The 26,149-nt window shown below is 39.3% G+C and overlaps 1 protein-coding gene across 1 annotated transcript in view; it reads left to right on the top strand.

Moving 5' to 3' along the window:
- The window catches only part of sema3c (sema domain, immunoglobulin domain (Ig), short basic domain, secreted, (semaphorin) 3C), an 84,693-nt gene that overhangs the window by 38,372 nt on the left and 20,172 nt on the right, over positions 1-26,149 (top strand). Inside the window, exons 3-8 of the mRNA XM_059325728.1 lie at positions 8,490-8,650; positions 9,318-9,380; positions 15,629-15,748; positions 20,307-20,397; positions 24,265-24,384; positions 25,978-26,120. Of these exons, the coding sequence (XP_059181711.1) occupies positions 8,490-8,650; positions 9,318-9,380; positions 15,629-15,748; positions 20,307-20,397; positions 24,265-24,384; positions 25,978-26,120 (698 nt within the window). The remainder of the gene's footprint in view (positions 1-8,489; positions 8,651-9,317; positions 9,381-15,628; positions 15,749-20,306; positions 20,398-24,264; positions 24,385-25,977; positions 26,121-26,149) is intronic.

A 26,149-nucleotide genomic window follows, 5' to 3' on the forward strand; every position in this document is an offset into this window, starting at 1 on the left:
TCCCAGTTTCACAAGCGCTGAGCTAATGTTCTGACAAAATAATACCGTATTGTTGCCTCATGCTGATTTTATCACCTTTTGCAGTAAAGTCTCTGCAGATGGATTTTCATGAGGTGAATCTAATAATTCCACATCTGTGGACCACTTTTCTCTCACCACAATACCTGACAAGATTAACAACGACGCCACGCTGTTTCACTTTGTGTTCTTCCACCTTTTTGTTATCTCCCATCAAATTGGAAGAAGAGCCCAAAGGCTGAAGTGACACCAGCTCAGCTCAGTTGGCACCGGCTCCACAAACCTCATTCCTGGGCGGTCCAGAACTACAGTTGCCTCTCTCATAAAGATTCCACATACTTTCCAGTGACAGTGAATCTCCAATCTTTACGATGCTGCGTTACAACAAACTACTCCTTGTATGGACATCCCAAACCAGAACCATGGAAGCATTGTTTACTGCATGAGGCATTGCTGTTAAACTCTGCCTCCAAAGTTGTTTGCGTGAACAAATAACCACGTCTGTCAAGTCTTATGGGTTTAAAACCTGAGAGAAGCTTGTTGCCTTTCCTCTCCTGGCTATATAATCACAACACAAAAAAATCAGCAAAATGAGCTCTGCAACCTCCTCTGCACTTTAATTGCTGCTGTACAAACAGGGGCACAAAAACAGGTTGCTTTCTTTTCTATTTCTACTTGACTTCTCACCACAACTACATAAAAGAGGATGTTTTTTTTACTCTGTAAGTCTCTGTGGCTTGTCTCTGTTGGTTGTTGCCATCGAGCCGGTGCCCATGTACAATCAATTCTCCTTTGGTTTACAGAAAGCTGAATTAACCGCCACAATGATCACAGCTCGTAGTCTCTTCAGATATCTGTTCTTCAAGGCTGCAGTGACAGCACGAACAAGAAGCACGGCCTGTCATCTGAATCAAAGGGCTGTATTATATTTTGAAAATAAAAAAAAAAGATGTCGATCTGGGATCACTTGGCACGGCAAACAAGTTTTAAAATGACTGTGCGTACATGAGGCCACCAGTCGTCAACAACACTTTATTAGTGATAAATCACTTAATAGTTTAGGCCATTAAATGTCTAATGTAGTGAAAAGATGGAGGGTTTTGGTGGATTGGGCCTGAGACTTAAGTTTTTCGAGAGAAAGCCTCAGGGGTGTCATGCTTTTAATTCTTAATCAAAAATGGATCGAAATAAGCTTTAAGTTGTGGCGAAATAAAAAGCCAGATGCCCTCCTGAAGTAGAACATTTCTGCCTTCTTCATAAGTTAGGTAAACAACACAAACACTCTTGTCAGAAAAAAGTGTGTAGGCTGCAGCAGGTTTAGAGACTGCAGGAACCTGTGGAGCCCCAAACAGCGCTTTACGAACTGTTTGATGATGTCACTAGAATCTGGTGCTCATCCACATGGCTTTATATGACAGCCAACAAGGGCATTTTGTCCTAATGGAAATGTTTAGGCCATAATACCACATTTGCCTTTGTCGACCATTGTAGCAAAGCATGTTTGCACCAACAGGGACTTCATGGTGCATTCGGGCTGAAGTTCCCTTCTGCAATTACCCTTCTAGCTCTTCTTTTTGTTGATAAATAGTTTGTTGCTATAACATTTTACAAGTGTTTTAAATTTGACCATATGGCCATCTTTAAAAAATGGTATAAGTATTTTAAAAGCAAGTGCTGGCAAAAAAAGTTAAAATCAAAATTTGATAAGAATCCAGACCTTTTAAATTCTAATCCAATTGTGGATTTGGAGAATGAAAAGCCTGCATTAGAATCTCGAGGGGTGAGGTTTGAAAGAGTTCACCAGTCTAATAAAAGACTCAGTTGGCAGTGGTGAAAAGTGCATTTACTCAAGTACTGTAGGATCCATTATTTTTGGAGCTCAACCTGCACTGGGGACAAAAAGTCAAGGTACCTCAAGATATCTTTAGAATTCTTTTTACATCTGCCTCTCACAAGTTCCCTAACTTTATGACTTTAGTACCCCTTTAAATAATGAATACATTATTACAATAATTGGGGGATTTCCGTCAACTGATTGCTTCTAACTTTCATCAACTACCTCTTTTTTATTCATTTGCAATACAGCCCTTCCTCCTGCATGTGAGGAGACTTTTCAACTAATAGGATCTCCTCTGCAGCAAAGAAAGCAGCCTGCTGTTTAATATTGAATGACCGCTGTCGTTTCTCTGCCCCGACAAAAGGCTTTTGTGCTGCTTCCGCTTGACCACTTCACACCAAAAAGGCACATCAAAGAGGGAAAGTCTCAGCTCTCCAGCCGCCACCTTGCCCTTTCCGCTAACCCCACTGTCCGTCTCATGGATTAGGGTGCATTGTATCACCATTTGTCTGCTGTCTGACCAATGGGGCACTACGGGTCAAAGCTTAAAGTCAAAGGCAGGACACTGGGGACCGCTGTGAGGTCCGCAGGGAGGTGTACGGCCCACCTGCCCACATAAATAATAGAAAACCCACCAACTGTCAATGCTCAAACCCTGCTTCCTTCTCTCTTTTTTTAGTTTCTTTCTCTCACCACCTGCAGTGAGGACAGCAGCAAGAAAGACAAAACACACAATAACACATTTCATCACTCACATTACCTCAGCGTTTCCAAATCCTACTATCCAGTATGCAGACCCCACCTTTGTATTTTTGCACGAAATATCCTCCCTAAAAAAAAAACAAAAAGCTTTTTCTTGTCACAAAGCAGGACAGGCTTTTTATTCTATAATCTATTGTTGTGTCATTCAGCATCCACAAAAAGCTTAAATCTGCATCCAGAAAACAAACCGCACCGTCCACACGAAGCTGCCAAAGTAATGGTGTCAACAAACACTTTTGACACTCCTCACTCTCAGGAAGTTGTGTGATCTCAACAATGAGGTATGCACATAAACATGTGGCCGGGAGGATTTCTTCATCGCAGACGTAAAAACAAAAAAACAATGGTGCCAACTGTTGTTTTCTGTTTTGATCAATTGTCACTCCTGACATCTAATTATGGCAGTGTGTGCAAACTGTGAAGTTGCGGTGCCAAAACACTTGCTAAGACGCCGCTGATGGGATGAATTTGGACCGAACACCCGTAGTAATTTCAGTCAACAAAGACCTCATACGAAGGTTATGAGCTGGCATCGACTCTGTAAACACATGGTCCCATTGCATATATTGAATGACTCTGAAAACCTTGACTATTGTTCAGAGCAGACCCCCTCCTCTCCCTGATGAAGCAGGTGCACCATCTGGCAATGTGAACTTTTGATGTTGGTCTACAATGCTGCAGCAGTGCAGGAGTGACTCATATGTTTGCATGAGATTGAAAGCAGAGCGCTGGAGAAGATACTGGATCCAGCGGTATGCAGGCTCCAGAGGGTTTCGGTTCGTCCCTCCGGTGAATAAGCGTGATCCATGTGACACACCCCTGCTGCGTCCCATCACAGCACCGGGCTGAAGGCAGGAAAAAAATGAAAGTCTCCGGTTTCCCCCCGCTGAGAAAACAATACAAAGTTCACCATAATATTCAACAGTTATTTCACCCTGCACCACACCCCTCTGAACAATTTGTTCCCCTTGTGGAATGTTCTGTGCTGTCATAAGGAGAGCTAAACAGGCAGGAGCGTACCATAATGTTTCAGTCATTTAACAGTGGGGGTTAAAGCTGTTAAACAGACTCGAGTGGCAAAACCAAACTTTGGCTGTTTAAAAATGCAGTAAATAATCTAGGCTTTGGCTCTGCCAAATTCAGAATGAGGACATTTAAATCACTATCAGCAGCATTGAAACTGGTGAACTCACTTGTTTGTTAGCAGTTTTTTTGCGATCTAATACTGAATAATTACACATTTTCAACATTCAGTAAGTTATATTGATTATTTTGAACTTTATGTTTTCATAGTTAATTAAAAAAAACAACCTTAGTCTTAGTTTCCCTTAAAGGTATTGGCATATTAAAGAGACTTTTGACTTCAAAATTTTAAATCTAGTCTGGATGCATATTTGTATTAACCACTATTCTTTCATTTGTATATGAAATTTTACCTTTTGTATGTGCCTCGTAGTTCTAATTAACAATTGGGCATAAAGTCGTCATTTGACAAATACACACATACTTAAACTTAAACTAGCTAACATAGCTACAGTTGTGAGCTTCATGAAAAGCTTCAGAAAAAGCTTGTAAGTTGGGTCAAAATAAAGAAAAACGCATGTAAGCTTTACAGTTTTTTTTCCAACTGAGCTTACACTAAGCTGTTAGCTAGTCACAGCTTTGGCTAACTTAAACAGCAGACAGCAGCAGTGTTGCCAACTTGACAACTCTCGCACTAGATTTAGCAAGTTTTAAGACCCCTCAGCAACTTTATTTCTTTTCTTTTGCCATACAAATACTTAACTTGTTTAACTAGCTAACATAGCTACAGCTAAGCTAGCTCAATTTTAAAGCTACTCATTTGAGAGGCTCAATGAGCTAACTGCTGATTCAAAACTATGAGCTGCACTGAAAAGTTTCAGAAAAAGCCGTAGGAATCAGGATATTTTTTTTTAAATGGCTCCAATCCAATTAAAGTGGTGTGAAACTAGAGTCTAACTTCTCATCTTTCAAACTGTATATCGTTTTAACCGTGTACATTAGTCTCGGGTCTACCAGAGTTGACTAAAGGACGCTAATTAGCCATGCGCTATCCTTTTCATCTCCTCTCTGCTGATTTTTTCAGGGGAAATTAGTTGTTTCTGGGTAAGCAAAATAAAAATCAACGTTATCAACACACCCGGACTGTACTTGAGTCCTTCACAATAAAATACAGTACAGTGCCCGAGTTTCGCCCAGTCGTTCTTACTGCTTTCTCTCAACAAAGATACTTTGGCATTTTAATTAGACATGAAAATTTCCATGTACATAATTAAATTTCACACGAAGATTGTTAAATATATAAATCAGTTATACCTACACCGGTGGGGACGATTTTATTCAAAATGGCCACGAAACACTGGAAAGGGCGTCATTGCAGAGGTGACTGAAAAGGGAATATAGTACTGAACGGAGGCTGATCTGTGAAACAGTTACTTAAACAGCAGACAGCAGCAGTGTTGCCAACTTGCCAACTTTCGAGCAAGATTCAGCAAGTTTTCCCATCCTATTAGTGACTTTATTTCTAAAAGTACAAATATAGAACCGCATTCCTGTCTAGTTAACCATTTTATCACTTCACGCTAGTCTGTGTTTGCCACAGAAGGCTAGTGTTTGTGCCCAATAAACTGACTTCTTTTGCACTTACAGGAAAGAATGCTTAACGGATACCTCTTCTTTCACCTCTTGCCTTTTCCTTCACCCCAATCTTACACATTTTAAAAAAGCTGTGGTTTTTTTGGCTTCTACCCACTGAGGATTATCTCAACCACTGAGCCTGTATACGCTATAATGTACGATTGTAAAACTCGTGCTCAAACCGTCCATTATAAACAGCTGTATGTTTAATGACAGCTGCCATCTTTAAGCCCCAGGAAAATCAGCGAGAAGAGTGTTTAAATTAAGATTTACCTCCGAGTGTTACAGTGTTGTGGTCTAAAAGGTTTTTTTGAACCACCTCCAACAACATATTTTGAGGAGATGTATAAAATTGATTTTTTTCTGGCAGATTTTAGATTCCTGCATGGATTTAATTAGCTGTTAGTAAGTCTTTCACCCCTGGTGGCTCGCACTCTGGCAGAGCAAGGCGAGTAAAACCTTTTCAACGTTAGGAAAATATTGTCTCTGCACTGAGCTCTCTGTGATGCTATCTCCTCAACTTTGAAGCATGAGGCTCATGAGATTTCTCTTTTTTATAGATATTTTGATGAAACACACATCTGCTTTACAGGACGTGCTGTATTCACCTTTAATTTTATTCCTGGCAGGTAAAAACGGAGTCATATTTGTGTGTATGTTCCTCATTAAGCGCCTCAGATGATAAAAATATACCATTTCAAGACATTAACCATATAAGGCAAAGTAGGTAAACATGGATGTAGAGAGTCGGGAATCGTGGGAAACTCTCCTGTGACTGAAGTGGTTAACTCGTCCTTATTTAAAGTTAAACACTCCAATCTTTACGAGGCGAACGCCCCCCAAACAACAGCCTGAGATCAGAGTGAGGGGAGCCACTTTCCCCTCAAGATAAAAGGGCCCCAGCCTCAAAAAGCGTATGTCACACAATAATGAAAATGTGACTTTAGCCCAAGGCAGAGGAGGAAAGCACTGGCAACCTGTTTGTTGATTAGAGGAGGGAATACAAAGAGAGCAGAGAGAGGGTCAATGGAGTGGAGGAAATGGAGGGTGTAGATCTACATTGCCCCCCCTCCCCTGCACCCCCTGCTCTCAGCACAGATTGGAAAAGTGATAAATATGCATGAGTTTGGCTTCGACAGTGAAGGCCTTTGATGGTATGGTTGAGAGTTCTCTATCTCTGGAGCAAATAGGCTGAAAATAACTGAGAATGTTTACTCGGTGTGTGAGTGTGAACAATGTGTGCTTTTAATGAGTAGACGAGACTCTGAAGGAAGACTTCTTTATACATTATATACTGTATCTCCCCCAACACCTACTCTCTAGTCACAGCTGCTCTTTAATTGACTGGATGAAAGTTAAGTGGAATGTGAAGTATCTGAAGCAGCAAGTGTCTCAGCCACTTAAGATAATGTTGATAATTCAGATAATTAATTCCGATGATTCAGGGTCGTCTGCTCTTATCTCAAGAAACTGGAAGAACTATAATTTTAAATAATTTTGTCATCAGTTATGTCTGATGAAAACAAAACAAAAACACTAATAAGAGCAATGAAGATTCACCAGAAAACACACACACATAACTTAAATAGAATTGAATAAAGAAATTATGATTTTAATCATCAAATAATCCAAATAATCCTGATTCCAAAATCATTTATGACGCTTTAAGAAAACTAATAAAAAACAGAATTCAAATGATATGCAAAACCTTTGTGATGTAAGACAAGATATCTAATAATCCAAGTGAGAAACTTCAGGGTATTTGTGTAAATATAAAAGCTCTTTCTGAATTTGATGCAATCTGTTTTACACATCGTCCCAACTTTTTGTTACGGGGTTTTCCAAAACCACTACAAAACTGACTAGGAATTAGGGCTGCACTGATAGCATTGATATTGCAATGTGTTGGAAACTTTCCATTGGAATTAACACAAATTTATGGTCATTTTACTTACATTGTATTTACTTACAATTTTTTTAATGGGTGGGGTCGGAGAAGATGAGTAATATTAAACTCAACATTCATGTTTTTGTTCAATGAAATAATCGATTATTCAGTAAAATGATGAAAACTTGATAAAGATCTAATGACAAATAAATCTGCTCAAAAGTCATGTTTTTTGGATTTTGAATATTTCCGAAATTCGTCATCTTAACTTCCAAGGAAATGTTTCTGGCAATTTACAGGAAATGTTCCACCCCTTTGCAACGTCTAGTCATGCTACAGCTTTTTTCTACTTTCTACAAAAGCACAGAAGTCTTCTTCTTTTCTATGACTAATCCAGTATTTTCCATTAATAACCCACACCCTAAGTATGTCTCAAATTGAAAGGAAAATACTTTATATTTGTCTGCAATTTGCAGTCTGTACAGTCTCCTTGGGAATTAAATTCAGGGGGTGCGGGACAACCGATCGGTGTTGGAGGATCCCCTTGTGGGACCTCTCCACGGCGAAGTCCCTCCAAGGACCAGCACCCCTTTTCCTTACCGTTCCTCTCCCCAGAGCGCTGGAATTTATAACTCACTGTGCCCTCTTTCCCTGCGAGGAGTGACCTGACCCCAATTGTCACCTGGGGCAGACTGTCCTCATCAGGGGTCTGCATTTTAAATCTGCAATTTACCATGCTTTGTGTGTGTTTTTTTGCCATGTCATCACCATTCATTTCCATACAGCCAATGTGTGTATGATTAAATTGTTTACAAGAGCATGTTCTTCATACATCTGGCCCATCAAAGTCCACCAGATTGATGCATTTAACATTAAAATGCATGAAAAGTGCTTGCAAATTGAACTTTTGAACTTTTTTTTTCATTTCACAGTATATATTACAGGGGGAAAAATGCCAATATCTGTTTTATTGAGGCAGCCCAACAAGGAATTCAATGCAAACTTTGTTCAAATTTTGATAAAAGCTCTCCAGCAACTTCAAATACCCTCAGTATGAAAGCGAAACAAGGAGAACTGACATGTTTAAAGAGCAGCATCCAAATCCTACGTTTTCTTTTGAGATCTCTCTTAAAGCCCTGTGGGCTCATACACAGAGACCTAATTTGGAGATGTTGTTTTGATCAGAGCGAGATTAATGTGGGCTTGTATGTAGGTTTTTCTCTTGAGTTTAATTTAGTAGAAATTTCTCTCGTCTCGGTGTGGAAACAAGGTTATTTGTATGTCTTCCTAAGCCTTTTTTGTCCCCTCTCTCTCTCTGACTCTCAGACCTGCAGGCCTCCCAGTCCTTTGAACACTACAGTATATCAGAAAAGGCCATGGACTACAGGATCCTGCAGATGGACGAGGACCAGGACAGGATGTATGTGGGCTGCAAAGACCACGTCCTCTCCATGGACATCAACAACATTACTCACGGCACGCTTAAGGTCAGCAGATGCTTATTATTAGGGTCTAGGATTAAAAGATAAAATATGTCATGCAATGCTGGTATCTCTTGTCTCAAAGAAGAAAATAAAATGTTCGTTAAATTTAACATTATGTCGGGCCCGTCAGAAAACCGCCGCACTGCTATTATTCTAATCTGTGCAATGATATGCAAATTACCATACATTTGCAACGATCAGAACAATTTTAGGGTTATTCGAAAGAGGCATAAAAATGCTGGAGCGCTCTGATAACTGATTCTGTATGCAGTGAAGGAGTTATCTTCAGCGTAATTGACAGGCATGAAGTGCATAAACAGATGGGAAAGCATTCAGGTCCCCCTAGGGAGTGCTGCACCGCATCCATTTGGTCCAAGTAAATTGCTTGATATATTCATTGAACTAGACCTTCAAGCACCTCTCCCGGGGTTTGAAAACACACAGACGGTAGCTGGCTGCAATCACTGACACAGAAACTTCTATCAAAACATAAACTTTTACAACGTTGGTTTAGTTCGTTATCTACCGATTTTTCCCTGTGATTTCTGTCGGTGTAAACAGAACATGATCAAACGTCAACGTGGGCACATTGATGTCTCTCTCAATCTGTTAACTGGGCTCACTTCCCCGCTCGTCGCTAATTTAAATGATGTGCTGTTTTTCCCACCAGGTGTTTTGGCCTGCGTCTACGAGCAAGGTAGAGGAATGCCAAATGGCAGGAAAGGACCCTACGGTAAGAACCAGATTCACTTCCAACACTGTTCAACCAATATAAACTAACAAATTGAATAGTTAATCTTTAAAACATAACATGCTCATGCCTTTAAGTCAAATGAATTGCTTCTGAAGGAAGAAGGAAGTCAGGTTATGGGGTATAAAGAGTGACAAAGTCCATGTAGGGAGGAGGTCTGAGTGATTGGATGGGTCAAAGAAGCAAACAAAACTTTGACCCAGGAGACTGCTGTTTGTGTCCCGTGTACTTTCCTTATGTACTTACCATTAAAGTCAAATGGATTGCTTATATTTCCTCTTTGAGGGCACATTTTTGGTAAATATATATGATAAAAGTGCCCTCTACTGCATTCTCTTTTTTAATTTTTCCTTATCAGTGTAAGAGGTCATCTTGCTGTGTTGTTTTCTGTGTTATGTCGAAAACTGAAAGTGGAATTTATGGTGGCTTCAACGGCCTTGGTCTGGTGTAACCCAAAGCTTATGGTGGCAAATGATGGCAAGCTTTTAAGCAAATATATCTGTTTAATGTAGACTTTCCTCGCCCCCAAAAAATGCTTCTATAGTGTAGTGGTATGTACAAACAACTTATTACAATCCATATTTATGTTTAGAGATAAGTTACGACCTCTAGTGGCTGTAGTAATTATGACAGGAGCAAAGAAGGTAGTCAGGTTACGTATATAACGTGAGTGACAAAGTCTGTGTAGGGAGGAGGTCTGAGTAATTGGATGGGTCAAACAAACAAACAAACAAACAATCCTTTGACCCAGGAGACTGCTGTTTGTGTCCCATGTACTTTTCCTTTTTTGATACAATAACTATCTAAAGCATGGGTCTCAAACTCGTGGCCCGCGGGCCAATTGCGGGCCTTGTGACGATATTTTGTGGCTCCCACCTTGATATGAAAGATTAATGTGAGTTTTATATGAATGGCACTTTACCGTGTTGTGTGTGGAAGGTCCCTTTAATTACTTCTTTAAGTAATTTTGTGTCTTTTTTAAATTATTTTGTTTCTTTTTTGTTAATTCTGTGTATTTTTTGGTCATTCTGTGTCTTTTTTGTCATTTTGTGTATTTGTTTAATTATTTTGCTTCTTTTTTGTTAATTTTGTGTATTTTTTGGTCATTTTGTGTCTTTTTTGTAATTTTGTGTCTTTTATTAAGTAATTTAGTGTTTTTTCCGTCAATCTGTGTCTTTTTTTGGTCATTTTGTGTCTTTTTTTGTGTCATTATGATACTGCCTCCAGCGGCCTCCAGGTAATTTGAGTTTGAGACCCCTGATCTAAAGTCATCACCTAGATAATGACCACTATCATACAGTGTGTTTAAAACACTTTAAACACTGCACAGTAGTACACTAAAAGTGCTAAAGGCAGCTAACATAATCAGCTGCATTAGAAGCCTAAAGGTTAAAGCTCTTGTGCTTTTCTGCCACGATGGGCTCTACCAAAGGTTTTGTCAGCTGTTCCCAGATCCGTTCCTCCAAGTGGGTTTTCTGCGGAACTGTGCTCGCCGCCTCCTGGGATTTCCCTCTCCCATCTGTGAGCTTGTGTCAGGTCCAACCACATGTGTAGCAGGCAGCAGATGTCTGCGGGGTCAAAGACTAGCCCGCAGTCCTCCTGGCACAGTTTGTCAGCACCGAAAGTGAGGCGTGGGAGGATCGAGGGCCACGGAGCACTGTGGAAAAAAAAACAGAATCAAAGCTCGCAAATGGGACGCAGCTCACTGACGCAGAGATTTTTATAACTCGGCCTGATTGTGAGCAGCACTTGTTAGCTGCAACGAGATTTAATGAAGGCGTACAGTAGGACTCAGAAGACTGATTCCTCCTCCGCCTCTGTTTTCCTCTAATTGGGTTGTTCTGGAATAAGTACATGCACAGTTGCCTATAGATACTGCAGTGCAGGGAAAGAGAGAGAAGTTCTGAAAGACAAAACCTCCTGAGCAACTTTATACATTAATTGAAACCCTAATTTTCAAAGTAACTGAACAAGTTACCATAAAAAGCATCACACTTTAACTAGCGCTGCTTGTTTGTCGTATTTTTTCCACCATCTTTCCACAGTGAGGAATTGTTGAACATGCCTAACAAGCTCAGGGCCCCTCCCCCTGACCTACACCTGCAAAATGTCACTCGAAGACACACGTAGCAAAGAGATAGAGGCTCAAAATACCCACAAAGAAATGTAAAACGACTTCAAAGAGACACAAAATAGCCACAAAGAAACATAAAATGACTACAAAGAGAAAAAAACAACTACAAAGAAATGTATAAATACCACAAAGAGACCAACACGACTACAAAGAAACATAAAATGACCACTCAGAAACTTAAAACAACTACAAATAAACGTAAAAAGACTACAAAGAAACACAAAACAACTACAAAGACACCAAAATAACTTTGAAGAGAAACAAAAAGGCTACAAGGAGACATAAAATGACCACAAAGACACAAAAACAACAATAAAGAGACACAGAATTACCTCAAAGAAACAAACAACTACAAAGAAATGCAAAAGACCAAAAAGAAACATAAAACAACTATAAAGAGACACAATTATAGCCACAAAGATACATAAAATGACTGCAAGTAAATGCAAAAGACCAAAAAGAAACATAAAACAACTATAAAGAGACACAATTATAGGCACAAAGAAACATAAAATGACTGCAAAGAAACACAAATCTTTACAAAGACACTACTATAAAGAGACACAGAATGGCTACAAAGAAACACAAAAACACCCCAAAGAAAAATAAAACATGACAAAGAGACCAAAATAAACAAAAAAGACATAAAATGAGCACAAGGAAAGGTGAAGTGACTGCAAAGAGACCAACACAAACACAATCACAAGGAGACACAAAACAGCTACAAAGAGACCAAAAACAACAAGTGAAGAGAGCAAACCAGCCACACACAAAATAGCTAAAAAAAGATTTTAAAAATGTAATAAAAAAGGAGGTTAAACAACCACAATGTCTGTTTTTTGGACAGGTGGCGGGGCCTTTTAGATATCTGGGCCCGCGGGACACTTTGTCTCATAATCCGTCCATGTCTGTCCATCCCATGACGGCAGCTGGGGTAATAGAGCCAGGTTTGGTACAACATGCTGTTGCAGAAATAGAGAAAAAGCTGTTTCCAGTCACTGAGTGATTTGTGCTGCTCTGAGTCACAGCCTGCAGACAGGCTCCCACAAATATTTGGTTGAGCCATCTTGGTGTGGAGCCACTCAGTGGCCCCTTCTCCCTTCTGTCCTCCATTTTTTTTACTCACCACTCTGCCAGTTTCTCTCCTCAAATCTTACTATTACTGTCTATTTTTTCCACTTTTCTCGGTCACTTTTTCCAACTCTGTGTGTGTTTTTTACCGCAGTATATTTCATTTTCTCTCTTCCATAATGCTGCTCTTCTTTCTCTTTAGCCCCCCGTCCCTCTTGTTATGGTTACCCTACACATCCTGTATATTAAGTTGCTCTCCTCCGGTGGAATCTGTGGTCAAGAGGAGGCTCCGGAGAGCGACCGCACGTTGTTTGCGCCGGAGGGTGCCACAGATGGGGAAATACAGACCAACCAGGTTGATTAAGTCTGTTTGCTGCTTCGCTCAAAGAGCCTCCCACTTTAAAACCCATTTGAGCACCACTTGAATTTGAGGCCATGAGGCTGGATGCTGTTTATATGATGCAGTCACGAAGGCTGCGTGCGTTCGAATAGGAAACACGAGAGGAACATAAAACAAGACGTGGCTACATATATGTGAAACTCGACATCAGATATGGGTGCAGGCCTCCGAACCTGGTGGGTGTGATGAGGTGGAAAGGTGATAAAAGTGAGAACAAACAGAGAGAGATAGAGAGAGAGACAGAGGAGGGAGATAAATAACAGAGATGGGTGTGTGACGGTGGTTGTTTTTCGTCGATAGCTCCCACTGGAGCCGTGCACCGACCATGAGTTGCAGCAGCTGCCGTTCCTGCAGCCGCGGCCAAGTTCCTGACGGCTCCCTGGATACGTGTTCCTCTCCTCTCCTCCCGCCTCTTTCTTTCTTCTTCTTCTCTCTTCCTTTTCTCTCCACTCGTCTTCTGCACGCTCAGGCTTAATTAGCCGCAAAGTCCAGCACTCCCGCTGCTGCTGTTCGGGGCTCTGGAAGTGAAAGCAGAGATGGAGGGAGATCAGTAATCGGCCTTACCTACATGTATCACATGTACCACTGACACTGTTTTTCCACTGGCCTTAATACCAAACCAGTGAGCTGTTGGATTGTTTGATTGTGCAGCATGCGACTGTATAACCGTCATAAGAAGTGCGATAAGTTTGAATTACTCCCTCATATGGAATCGGATACCTCAGGAGAGATAAACAAGTCGTGGCTTTAGCCGTGCACCAGCCAATAGACCTTTTCCTCTGTTATGTCTGTTTCATTGCATTGTGTCATGGTTGAGATTAAGGAAATGTGAAAGTGATTATTTTTTACAGGAGGAGGAGAGTTGCCAGCTGCCATTAGTGTTATTGCCTCTTCCAAGCAGGTTATGTTTTCAGTTCGGTTTGTGTGTTTGTCAGCAGGATTACAGAAAAACTACTGGACTGATTTTCATCTAAACTTAGTGGAAAGGTTTAGCATGAGCCGAGGAAGAACCAGTTACATTTTGGAGTGGATTTGAATAACGGGCTTGTTACATACATGATTATTCATTTGCATTAGCACTGCGAGATAGTGCATGGTTTTACTGTCCAATAATTATGTACGGTTCAATAACAATAAATACCAGGTTTAGGTTAAAAAATGATAATGCATCTTTGTGTAATGTTTGCTAAACAGCAACCACTGTAAAAATGATGAGATATTTGCTCAAATGCTAAGCTATACACGATATACAATAATATTTTAGCCGCACGAGTGGCAACTTGTTGCAGCAGCTCTTATTGTGTAAAGTTTTAATGCTTTTTATATTTTTGCTTAAGTTGTTAATTATTTTATATGTCTTGTTTCTTTTAATTGTTATGTTATTGATGCTTCTTTATATTTTTTGAAGTAGTAACTCGGGTTGCAAAGGGGTGGAAATTTTTTAGTAAATTTGCAGAAACTTTCCATGGGAAGATAAGCTGGGAAACTTTAGAAATATTCAAAATAAAAATATAAAATTACATTTCAACAGATTTAGCTGTAAGTAGAACTTCATCAAGTTTTGATTCTTTTATTAAACAACAAAAACATGCATGTAGGGAGCGTTGCCTCATCGGGGCGTGGCCTCCGCAGGGGGCGTGGCCTCAACAGCCCTGCAGTGAGCAGTGTGCTGTGTGCATGTGATTGAGGAATAGCAGATATTAAATTGCACTTGCATGAAATCTGGTTGTTTAAGTCAATTAAGCTGAAATATGTTTTCCCAACTATATTTAAGTTCCCTGTTAAGGGCCAACCTTTGAAAATTCCCTGTTTATTCCCATAAATTTCCCCATTGGGGGACTAATAAAGGAATATCTTATCTTATCTCTATCTTATATCTTATCTTAAAAGTGTTATTTTGTGTTTTAAAGTGATGGGGAGGACTCAGAAGAAAACAAAATTAAGTGTTTTTTTCAGCAATTTTAATAGAGGTGCCGGTATGAGGTCTGATTAAATCAGGAGGAAAACTGCATATAGTGCCTTTAAAAGCCCATACAGTATAGACAACAGCAACAAAAAAAAACATCCATCATGTATTAGAATTCACCTTTTTTTTTGGACAATGTGTTTCTTATATTTTTACACATTGTGAATGTTCTAATTGTGCAAATAAACCTTTCTTTGCTGAAGTTGTTTTTCAGAACATTTTTAACAAGTTATGCTTTAAAAAAGTTATGGGGGAAAAATCTGCCATATAAAAGTAGTTGGGACATGTCCCTAGAGTCCCCAGTGTGGAATAGAATAGAATTTATTTAGCTTCATTGGCATTGTAGCAGAGAAAACAATGAAATTGGAAATAAATGACACCTATGACTAACATCGGCCATCACAGGCTACTGGTCACAGCAAACCAAGTTAGGCTGCAACAGCAAAGAAAGCAAGAATTAAACAATGATGCGTGTAAATTCAAAAATTCAAATCATGTGTTTTTGTTTACAGGAACAGTAGGATATGTAATATCTTAAAAGCTACTTGTTAAAAGAGTACCGTTCACATTTCATTGTAATGAATCTGAGTGACATTTTAATTGTTGTTCCTCGCCTGCTGAACTCTTCACGTCTCTTTGTGTTTATCTGTACTTTGCAGCACGGCTGTGGGAACTTCATCCGGGTGGTGCAGCCTTACAACAGAACTCATCTGTTCATGTGTGGCAGCGGAGCGTACAGTCCCGTCTGTGTGTACATCAACAGGGGCCGCAGACCAGAGGTGGGAGCACGACGACAGATTCACTTCATTAAATATACAAACTGGTGGCGGTGTAAACCAAGTTTCAGGGGGACACTAGCCTGGTGGTCAACACAGCTATTACTGTAACTGTTGAGAAGCTGGAAACCAAAACTGTCCGTTTGTTTGGTAGATTACTCAAACTGGTGGTCCATTAAAACACTTTGCAGGCTGCTGAATCATAATACACCACTAACATGATCTAAAAAGTGAAAGAATAACAACATCTGGTACCACTAAAGCTAAATTTGATGTATATTTATACTTAAATTTAAGATAATGTGAAGGTGGTTTGGTGGTGGGATATCAACCCCTTTATGTTCCAATGTACCGCCCATGCTATATCGGGCTTAATTTTTCTTCCAGAGAAGTTATTGATATTGTATGAAACATAAGATCTAAGGGATACATTGGTACCAAGCATGTCAGGATATCTTGTTAGGAAGTTATAAGCCTGCATTCTTTATAATGGCCAGCAGGGGGGCGACTTCACTGGTTGCAAAAATAAGTCAGATTGTGTAGAAGTCTATGAGAAAATGACCCTACTTCTCCCACCATGATGTCAACCATTGGTTTGTGGACTACTGTTTTTAAGCTAAAGGTTTGACGTTTTGCCATCTTGGTTTTTTGGAATCAAAAGTGACCATATTTAGACAAGAGGGTTACCAGCTTTGGGTCAAGTTATTCAGATGTTGGGATCTTAATCGGAAGGCAAATTTTGTTTTGCAAAAACTCAAGACAACATCAAATTCTTTCCGGGATAAACAGTCGACTCCTTACGCTGTTTTATTAGTGCAACCAAACGATGACAAAAAAACACATTTTTAAGCATCCAAAGTGTAATAATTAACATTCATGTACTCAAAACACACCGGAAAAGGGTCAAAGTTCGATAACCCCAATTCCCAAAAAGTTGAACATAAATAAAAACAAAATGTCCCAGTTTGAGCGTTAGATATCTTGTCTTGTTCATGTATTCAGTCGATTGTTGGTTTGCAAATCATTAGCATTTTAATTACGTTTTTTCCCCCCCAACGCAACCGTTGGGACGTTGGGCTCACGGAGCTATAGCGGGCTTAATTTTTCTTACAGAGAAGATATTGACATCATATGAAACATAAGACCTAAGGGATCCATTGGTACCCAGCATGTCAGAATGTCTTGTTGGCTGCAAAGTTAGTTGGTTTTTTTGCTAGGTTATTAAGTGTTGCAATTGTCAAAGCGATCCTCTGACGTCATAATTTATGAATGAAAATGGGTTTTATGGGTTTCAACACGTGTTTTCTTACATGCTTTATTCTGATGACATTTCACAACATTTCTACATACTGGGGTTCCTTAACAGTGTAATGGACTTCAGAAAACCATACATTGGTGTTCTGAACCCTTGTACACCTTTATAAGTTTAATTAATTGATTAAGTCAATTTATTAGTTATTTAAGACCAGAACAACACAGTGCTGAGCTGCATCACAAATCAATCTTCAAATTTCCTGCCTTCAGATTAATTATTAATTAATTGTTGACCTGCTATCTCCCCCTAAAAGTCCAAAAACCCCAATTCTTAATAATATGGGGCAGAATCATAAGGGGTTAAAGCCACGAATAATGAGCTAAAGAAGAGCTTGCCTTGTGGTGTTTACAGAAATAAACTATAGCAGTCGTATAATTAATGTGCTTTTGACTGAGCTGGGACAGTAATTCATAACTTCTTTGTTATTCCCAAAAATGAGTGTTGACTGTAAATGTCACCCTGGAGCGTATAACAAAATGAAAGTAGTGGGAATACTGCCACCCAGAGCTGGTAAACAAAAATATCTGTAATCATAAAAAATGCCTCCAGGGATGTGAATGAGAAACGTTTGATAAATCAGATTTTATGTAATATTTTGAATGTTTTTGAGTGATAGCTGCAAACATATAAAGCAGAAAGTCTTTGCAGCACTTCTACTGGAAGGAGTGTAATATTACTATTATTATATTACATAATTTAGAGTCTCTGAGTGCTGGATACGTATGAAGTGGTTGACAACCAGCTCATATGAAATTGCTCTAATCTCATCCCACTTCATCTTTGCATGAAATTAAATTCCTGCCGCCATCAGATAGCGATTGTTTCTAACAATAGCATATTCTTTTCTCTGGAATTTTAGAAGTGTCACCACATGACAAGACAGACTTTTATAACTATATACGAGCAAAGTTTTCATGTACTCGGTTTGATCCCACATGAGAGGAGATGCTGAGGATAAGAGGGAGAAAATGCAGCTCTAGTGTCAGGGATGGAGGGGCTGATTTCAGGGCGCTTCGCTCTCATCTCCGGCCACACGGCTCTGGAAGTGGGCGCGGGGAAGCCCTCCAGGAGAAAAGTGCTCACTGAGTGAACAACATTTAGCCACAGACCGCCGACTGCTGCCAAGCGCTAATAAGCAGAGCGAGCGAGCTCCTGACCGAGCTCTTTCCGCACTGCGGTGCCTTTTGTCATTTGGGGGGTTTTGTTTGAAAGGCAGACTGCTCTGTTTGCAACTTCGGAGCTTCAAACATGTCAGTGTCTAAAGAACAGGGATCTGGTAAGTATAACAAGCTGCCGGAGCGGGAAGTTGAAGGAGAGCTCACAGCGCGGACCTTTGCCCCCGAGGACGTGCTCCAGACAATTATGATGTTCTGAAAGTGGATTCTCTGTTGCAGCAGACAGATTGTTAGCATGTGTCAATGTCTGTGTTCAAAAGTGCAATAAATGTCCATCTTACTGAGCCAAATATGTTCAGTAATGGGACATAAAGCAGATATTTAAAAGGCTGGAAAAGCATTTTCTGCTGTTGTTGCATGAAAAACGACTTTAATACTGAATTGGTTATCAAAATAGTTGTGGATTAGTCTTCTGCTGGTCAAATAATCAATTAATTAGAGACTTCGATTCATTGTTGCAACTCTAGACTGAAAAATAATAATTTTAATCTGTACAAATCTCCAGCTTTACCTCTAGATACTCAACCAGCCTGAGGAAGGATCATTTTATTGCTTCTCAAAAAAGCACAAAGCAGTTTTCAGCTGTGCTAACATAATGCTCAGGTGTTTTAATGATCAATGAGTCTTTCAACACTATAAACGTGGATTAACACAATGTGCCACTGGAACAAAGGACAATATATAATAGATATTTCATAAGAAAATCAGACGTTTCCAGCTTTATAATAGTCATTTTTACACATTATCAATGTCTACACTGTATGTCTGATCAGTTTTAATTAATACATTCATTTTTATTTTTAAAGATTATTTTTTTCATGCTTTATTAGATAGTGACAGATAGAAAGGAGACATGCGGCAAAGGGACCTCAAGCCGGATTCGAACCCACTGGGACTCCCCGATTATGTTATTTTAATATTAAAAAATAGTGTTTTTCTTTCAGAAATAAGGAGATTTCTAAGTGACCCCAAACTTTTGAGCGGTAGTGTTTATTTGGGATAAATACCATCTGCATTATGCCTTTTTGTTGCAATTTATTCCTCAAACATATTGGAGGCATTCTTCCTAACACTGTCAAATGTGTTTACAGTGGATAACAGAAAAGTGACGGAATATGATGGAAGACAGATGGGGAGAATGATATGCAACAAAGGTTTTCGGTCAGGCTGAAAACAGCTTTTTTTTTGCCATTATTGCATGAAAAATTACTTTAACACTGAATTGAATATCAAAATATAGTTGGCGATCAATCTTCTGTTTGACAAATGATCAATTAGTTAGAGACTATTCAACCAATTGTTGCAACTCTAGACTGAAGAAAAGCAGAGCAAATCATTTTGATATATATTTGGGATAAGTATAAATATATATGTGCCATGCCAATATGTTCCTCAGATATTGTGGGGGCATTCTTCCCAACTAACTGGTATTAGTTCTAACCAACAATTTTAAATAAAGACCACTTTTAAGTGGATAGGGGGTTGAATGGTCCATTACAACATCAATTGACTTGTTAAAATATGAAAAAGATACTTTTTGCAGTGTCGTAAGTTAACCATGACAGATTGAGTGGGTCCACCTCCAGAACAGTTTGGCAAACAGACACATTTTCCTGCAATAATTCTCCTCAGCTGACGTCAGTTGCTTCCCCATTCAAGGAAGCAGCAGCAGCAGCACCGCCACGAGCCAGACCCAAATAGGATGGGACAGGAAGCCCAATAATTCACCCAGGTTACAGTCAAAGCAGCTTGGACCGTCCAGTCCGCCACAAGGAGGGGGTTTAAACTTGGCAGCCGCTCCACCTGAGATGGAGAGATGGCTATCCAACACATAAGCAGAAAAAAATTCCTCCTCTCCTCCCAAATGGAATGTGCTTTTTACTGTCCCAAGTGGGCCAGTTAGGGTAGACCGGACCAGGACCAACTAAAAAGGAAGGAAACATGAGCGGGGCTACCTTGTGGGACATTTGGTACACTCATACATGCAGTTTTATTGTGCTAGACGGAATATCTTATCATATAAACCTGTCTCCACAATCTCTGACTTCCCCTTTTCTCTGTCTTTTCACAGGAACAAGTCTTTCACATCGACTCCAGGACCGAGTCTGGAAAAGGGAGGTGCTCCTTCAACCCTCAAGTGAATACAGTCTCCGTCATGCTCAGTAGGTGCTCTCTGACTTCACCTTCATGACTTTTGCCCTTTGGACTGTAAAGGAAGTGGATGTTGCTTGTGGTAACTTAAGCCTGCATTCTTTATAATGGCCAGCAGGGGGCGACTCCACTGGTTGCAATGATATGTCAGATTGTGTAGAAGTCTATGAGAAAATGACCCTACTTCTCCCACCATGATGTCACCCATTGATTTGTAGACTACTGTTTTTAAGCCAGATGTTTGACATTTTGTCATCCAGATGTGACCATATTTAGACAATAGACCAGCGTTGGGTTAAGTTCTTGCAGGTGTTGGGATCTTATTTGGGAGGCACATTTTTAGCCAGAATACACAAAAAAAACAAGAAATCATGTTCTTTCCTGAATAAACAATCGACTCCTGAGACGATCTATTGGTGCAACCAAACGATGAAAAAACCCACAATTTTAGGCGTCTAATGCTACCTATACACCAGAAGACTTTGAAAAGATTTGGAAAGACTCCTGCAAGACTATCAGCTCACACCTGCTCACATCTAAAGACAAGTGTTTAGAGTTTTTAGTCCCAGCCTAGTCTCAGACTGAGATTCTACAAAGACTGTGAATCTTGCAGGATCACTATTTACAAGACTACAACTAGATTTTCTTTAGCTTTTTTTTTTTTTTACCATGCAATATTTGTGTGTGCAGTGGTTTGTGTTGAAAAAAGAAAAAGAAAAGAAGACGCCACAAAATGCCCCTCACAAAGCTGAAAAGGGGTTTCTGTTTTTCTGACATGAAAAGTTAAAATTAAAAAAGTAAAATAGATATATGGAAGAATAAAGGAAAGGAAACTGTAGAAAAGAATTCATGATATACATTTATGTCCTATTTAATTATTTGTTTAATTGAATAATTATACTTATCAGCTCTATCAACTTTCATTTAGTTAATCACACATTCATCATCAATTATTTATTACTTATTTATGTATACATTTATTTATACATTTTAACTGGGTCTGCTTACTGTTCTTTTTACTAAGAAACAGCGCCCCCAAAATCCCGCTTGTGGCCATAAATATAATACATCTCTATATTTGTATTTAGGATTGAGTTTTCTGACATTATTGTGATGTTACTTTTTCCTGTCGAAGTGGTTTTACTGCCGGTCTGGACCCGCTCATCTATTGGTTGTTGATTGTGTTACGTCACTGCGACTTGCGATAATATCAAACACGTTTGATATGATCGCAAACCCAAGATTAGGAAAAGACTGATAAGAAACAGCGCCGATTACTACCTTACACTTAACGATCGGGATGACGGGAGCGCGCTGTGACTCCAGTAAGACTCCTAGATTTACTAAAGACTTTCAGTTTTTAGTCTGGGACTGTGAAAATCGTTTGGTGTAAACCCAGCATAAAGTGTATTAATCAACATTCAGGAACTCAAAAAACACGGGAAAGTTTATATATTTTCAGGAAACAAATGTCCAAGTTTGGGCATTAGATATCTTGTCTTGTTCATGTATTCAGTTGAATGTTGGTTTGCAAATCATGAGCGTTTTAATATTTGATTTAAGTGTTTTTTTCTCAATGCCCCCCAACTTTTTGGAATCGGATTTGTAAGATGAAAATACAGAGAAACATGCATAAATGGCTATTTAAATGTACACAGTGCCATAGCTAGGCATTGCTATACCTCTTTTCCATATCAACAGGTTGTCTTGCTAGGAATGTGCTTTATCTTCTATTTCACTCTAAACTGGGCCATAATTTACTGAACAACATGCTGCGCTGGAGAAGAACTGAAACTAGAGATCAGGACCATAAACTCACTAGAAAAATGTTTACTGAGGTAATAAATCACGTAAGAAGTAGGGTCATTTTCTCATAGACTTCTATACAACCTGACTTATTTTGCAACCAGTGGAGTCTCCCCCTGCTGGCCATTAAATAGAATGCAGGCTTAAGTTACCATAAGCTACATCCACCTTTTTTTATACAGTCTATGCATCTGCCTTTAAAAAAAAAAAAATCTACCAATAAAAGAAATTAAAGTTTTTTTCTACAGTAACCAAACCTGTTCATTAGTGTTTTGCAGATGGCATGAAATTAATTCAGTTGTTTGTACTGTACTATAATTTGATTGGTGCTATCTTCTTGTAACACCAGCCGTCAAATGTCAGTCACTATCAAAACAGTGGTTTTGAACAAAAAGTGAGCAGAACTCAAATTTCAGCTGGACTTAAACACACCAGAGGCCGTACCTCCTTCAGGTCAGGCCGCGCCCTCTCCTCCCCTTTGATCTGTGATTGGTTGGAGGAGTGTCGGGTTGCTGTTGACACGGCTAAAGGGGACACATTGCACCCTCAGCTCTGCTTTCTGACACCTGAGCACGGCCATGTCAGCAGCAGCTTTGCCAGCTAGTGAACACCCTCAAAGATGCCCGGGGGGGGGAGGGTGCAATAACCCAGAGGGGCAGGAAGGAAGGCGCTGCGCCAAATGGACTCCAGGTCAAAGACGAGGCTGTGGAAGCAGCGATGCCGCTCTCCAACCCTCTAGAGCAGATATTGTCAACCTTGGGGCCCCGACCGCAATTGGGGTCGTGAGATGATTTCTGGGGGTCGCCAAATCATTTTGGAAGTCAGCTCTGTCTCCACTGTGTTAAAGTGTTCATGTGTTAATGTGTTTTAGTCTTTTTGGTCATTTAATGCCATTTTTTTGGTCATTTTGTGTCTTTTTTTTTTTGGTCATTTTGTGTCTTTTCTGGTAATTTTGTGGTCAATTTGTCTCTTTTTTTGGTCATTTTGTTTCCTTTATTTGGTAATTTTGTGTCTTTTTTTAGTCATTTTGTGTCTTTTCTGGTCATTTTGTGGTCAATATGTCTCTTTTTTGGTCATTTTGTTACCTTTTTTTGGGTCATTTTGTGTCTTTTTTGGTCAATTTGTGTCTTTTGTGGTCATTTTTTGGTTAATTTGAGTTAATTTTATGTAATTTTTTGGTTATTTTGTGTCTTTTTTTGATCATTTTGTGTCATTTTGTGATCAATTGGATTCTTTTTTGGGTAATTTTGTGTCTTTTCTGACAAATCCCAAAGTAGCAAGTTATTACTTTCCAAGGAGCTTGAAGCTGACTGTTACACACTCAGAAGGTCAGAATGGACCTTTAAACTTATAGCAAAGGACTTAGATTAAAAGTAACAATAAAATATAAAAAAAAAAAATATATATATATATATATATTTATATATATATATATATATATATATATATATATATGCACAGACAGATGTTTTAGTTGTTGGCTGCTTCATTATTTGTCTAAAATTCGTCGTATCAACTGAGTTTGTATGATCTGAACTGTGCGTGTGAGATTCTGTTCAGTGAGGGGGGGTTGCGGACGAATCAAAAAGGTTGAGAACTACTGCTCTAGAGAATCACAGGCAGCGTCTGGGCTCGATAAAATCTCCTCTTCATTCCCCGCCATCATCGTGTTTTGGACCCTTATGTGGCTGTCAACACTCGCTCCTTAGTAAGGCCAGCTTGGATGCGGGCCACATTGCCCTAATCCGCCCTCAACTTGCCCCACATCCTCCAAAACACATGGTCTGGAACTGATGGATGATGAAGTGAGAGTGCAGGAATGATAAAGGGCATGAAGCGGCTGTGGAAAGCACAAAGTCTCTTATTAGCAGCAGAACACACACAGACTGGGAACCAACTCAGGGAACTTTATTTATCAGCCAGGGAAGCACATTTTAGTGTATTTTCTCCATATTGTCTTAATTATTTGAGGCTGTTTCATGGTTTTTAGATGCACTGTATAGGAGATTGTGGGTTTTGTGGCTCTACAAATGATGTGAGCATATTTCTGATGTGTTGTGTGTCTCCTGCAGACCAGGAGCTGTTCTCAGGAGTGTACATTGACTTCATGGGGACAGATGCTGCCATCTTCAGGAGCCTGACCAAGAGAAACGCAGTGCGGACAGACCAGCACAACTCTAAGTGGCTTAGTGGTGAGAACACACACAAAGATCTTTACTGTGTATAAATATTGATTAATTTACACACAAAAAAATACTTTTTATCTTTTTTTCCTCAATGATTGTTAATGATAGAATAGAATAGACTTGAGAGCAAAGCCTTCCACACTGCAATCAAAAAAAATGTTTTTATTGCAAGTAAAATACATTTGTGTTAAATATGTATTATTGTGAATGAGTAACAGCTTTTATTAGTACAATGAAAACCACTTAAAGTGATTATGGTTACAGTTTTTAAGCACTTGTATTGATCAAAAAGCTTGAGACAGAATCATTCCTATAAATGCTGTTAAAATAGTTTGCTTATTGTAATCAAGTAGTCCACTTAAAGCAGGGGTGGGCAATTAGTTTTCCCAAGGGGCCACATGAGATACTGTGAAGGTTGTGGAGGGCCGATACTCTAAACCTAATTCTGCTCAATATTAATTTTACTGCTTGATAAAATGCAGGAAATGATATGGATTTGAGCTACTTCTGGTAAGAATATATGTTATGATAAGACTATGTTAATGTGGACTAAGTCAAATATAGCAGTAAAAATAGTAAAAACTCCAATTATTATCTCACTTATCCATTTATTTTACACACAACATACATTCAAACCACAAAAACAATATAGAGCATGTATGTTACACAGTAGACCAGCATTTTTTTTTTTACTTTATTCAAAAGCAATAAGTGTTTTTTACAGAAAACACACTTAAATATGCAAGATTACTGTGAAAATTGACCTCATGCCTCTTTGGGGAGGCTAAAACATAAAACCTTGAACTCCTTGACGTTATCTGTACAGTTTCATGATCGACAGGAAGTCTCTTTTCGTCCTTTCAAAATAAAAGTGTCCATTATCAGGCTTTTGCATAGTACTGTATATATGTACAGTATATCAATCTTTTATTTTGCCCATGTATGCATGCTTTTATACATACTGGAGTATGTATAAAAACATACCGATTAATCAATGAATTGATCATTGATGTTATAGATGCTCGAGTATACAGGTTTCTTCAAAACGCCCATCCCGTTTTTTGTGAAAGGCATGCACATAAAAATCGCCCTCAAAATAAAAGCACCGTGGTTGTATTAATTTGTAATTTCTGGGTAACCTCATGCGGGGCCGGACAGAGACAGCCAATGGGCTGGATGTGGCCCCTTGGCCGCCTGATGCCCAGGTCTGACTTAAAGTGTTACAGAATAAATAGGAATAAAATAAATAGCTAAATAAACATCATTACTGAAATTATTTTTATAGCTGACACCATTTCTAAATCACGCCAAGCAACATTTTCTGCATTATATATTGTTTTTAAAAAGTTTCCATATTGGCACATATCGTACAGCATATACACCGACATTGATATGTCTTTAATAGGTCAATATTGGCCGATAATATCTGTCAACTGATATATCTGTCGGGCTCTAGTTTCCAGTGTAGCTACATGCACAACAGGCTATAAAGCAACCTACTTACCTGCAGTGTGAGAAGTTAAACTCTCAGACTTATTCTGTTTGTTTGCATACAGTAATAAAGACACAAATATTAATATCTTCCTTGTTTCCATTCAGAGCCAATCTTCATTGATGCCCACCTGATACCAGACGGGACGGACCCCAACGATGCCAAATTGTACTTTTTCTTCCGCGAGAGGCTGACAGACAACAGTGGAAACACTAAAAACATCCACACCATGGTGGCCAGAGTGTGTCCAGTGAGTGCCCTTTTATTTTCTGTGCCTGA

Source organism: Centropristis striata, chromosome 22 (assembly GCF_030273125.1).
Source record: "Centropristis striata isolate RG_2023a ecotype Rhode Island chromosome 22, C.striata_1.0, whole genome shotgun sequence".
NCBI classification, from domain to species: Eukaryota; Metazoa; Chordata; class Actinopteri; order Perciformes; family Serranidae; genus Centropristis; species Centropristis striata.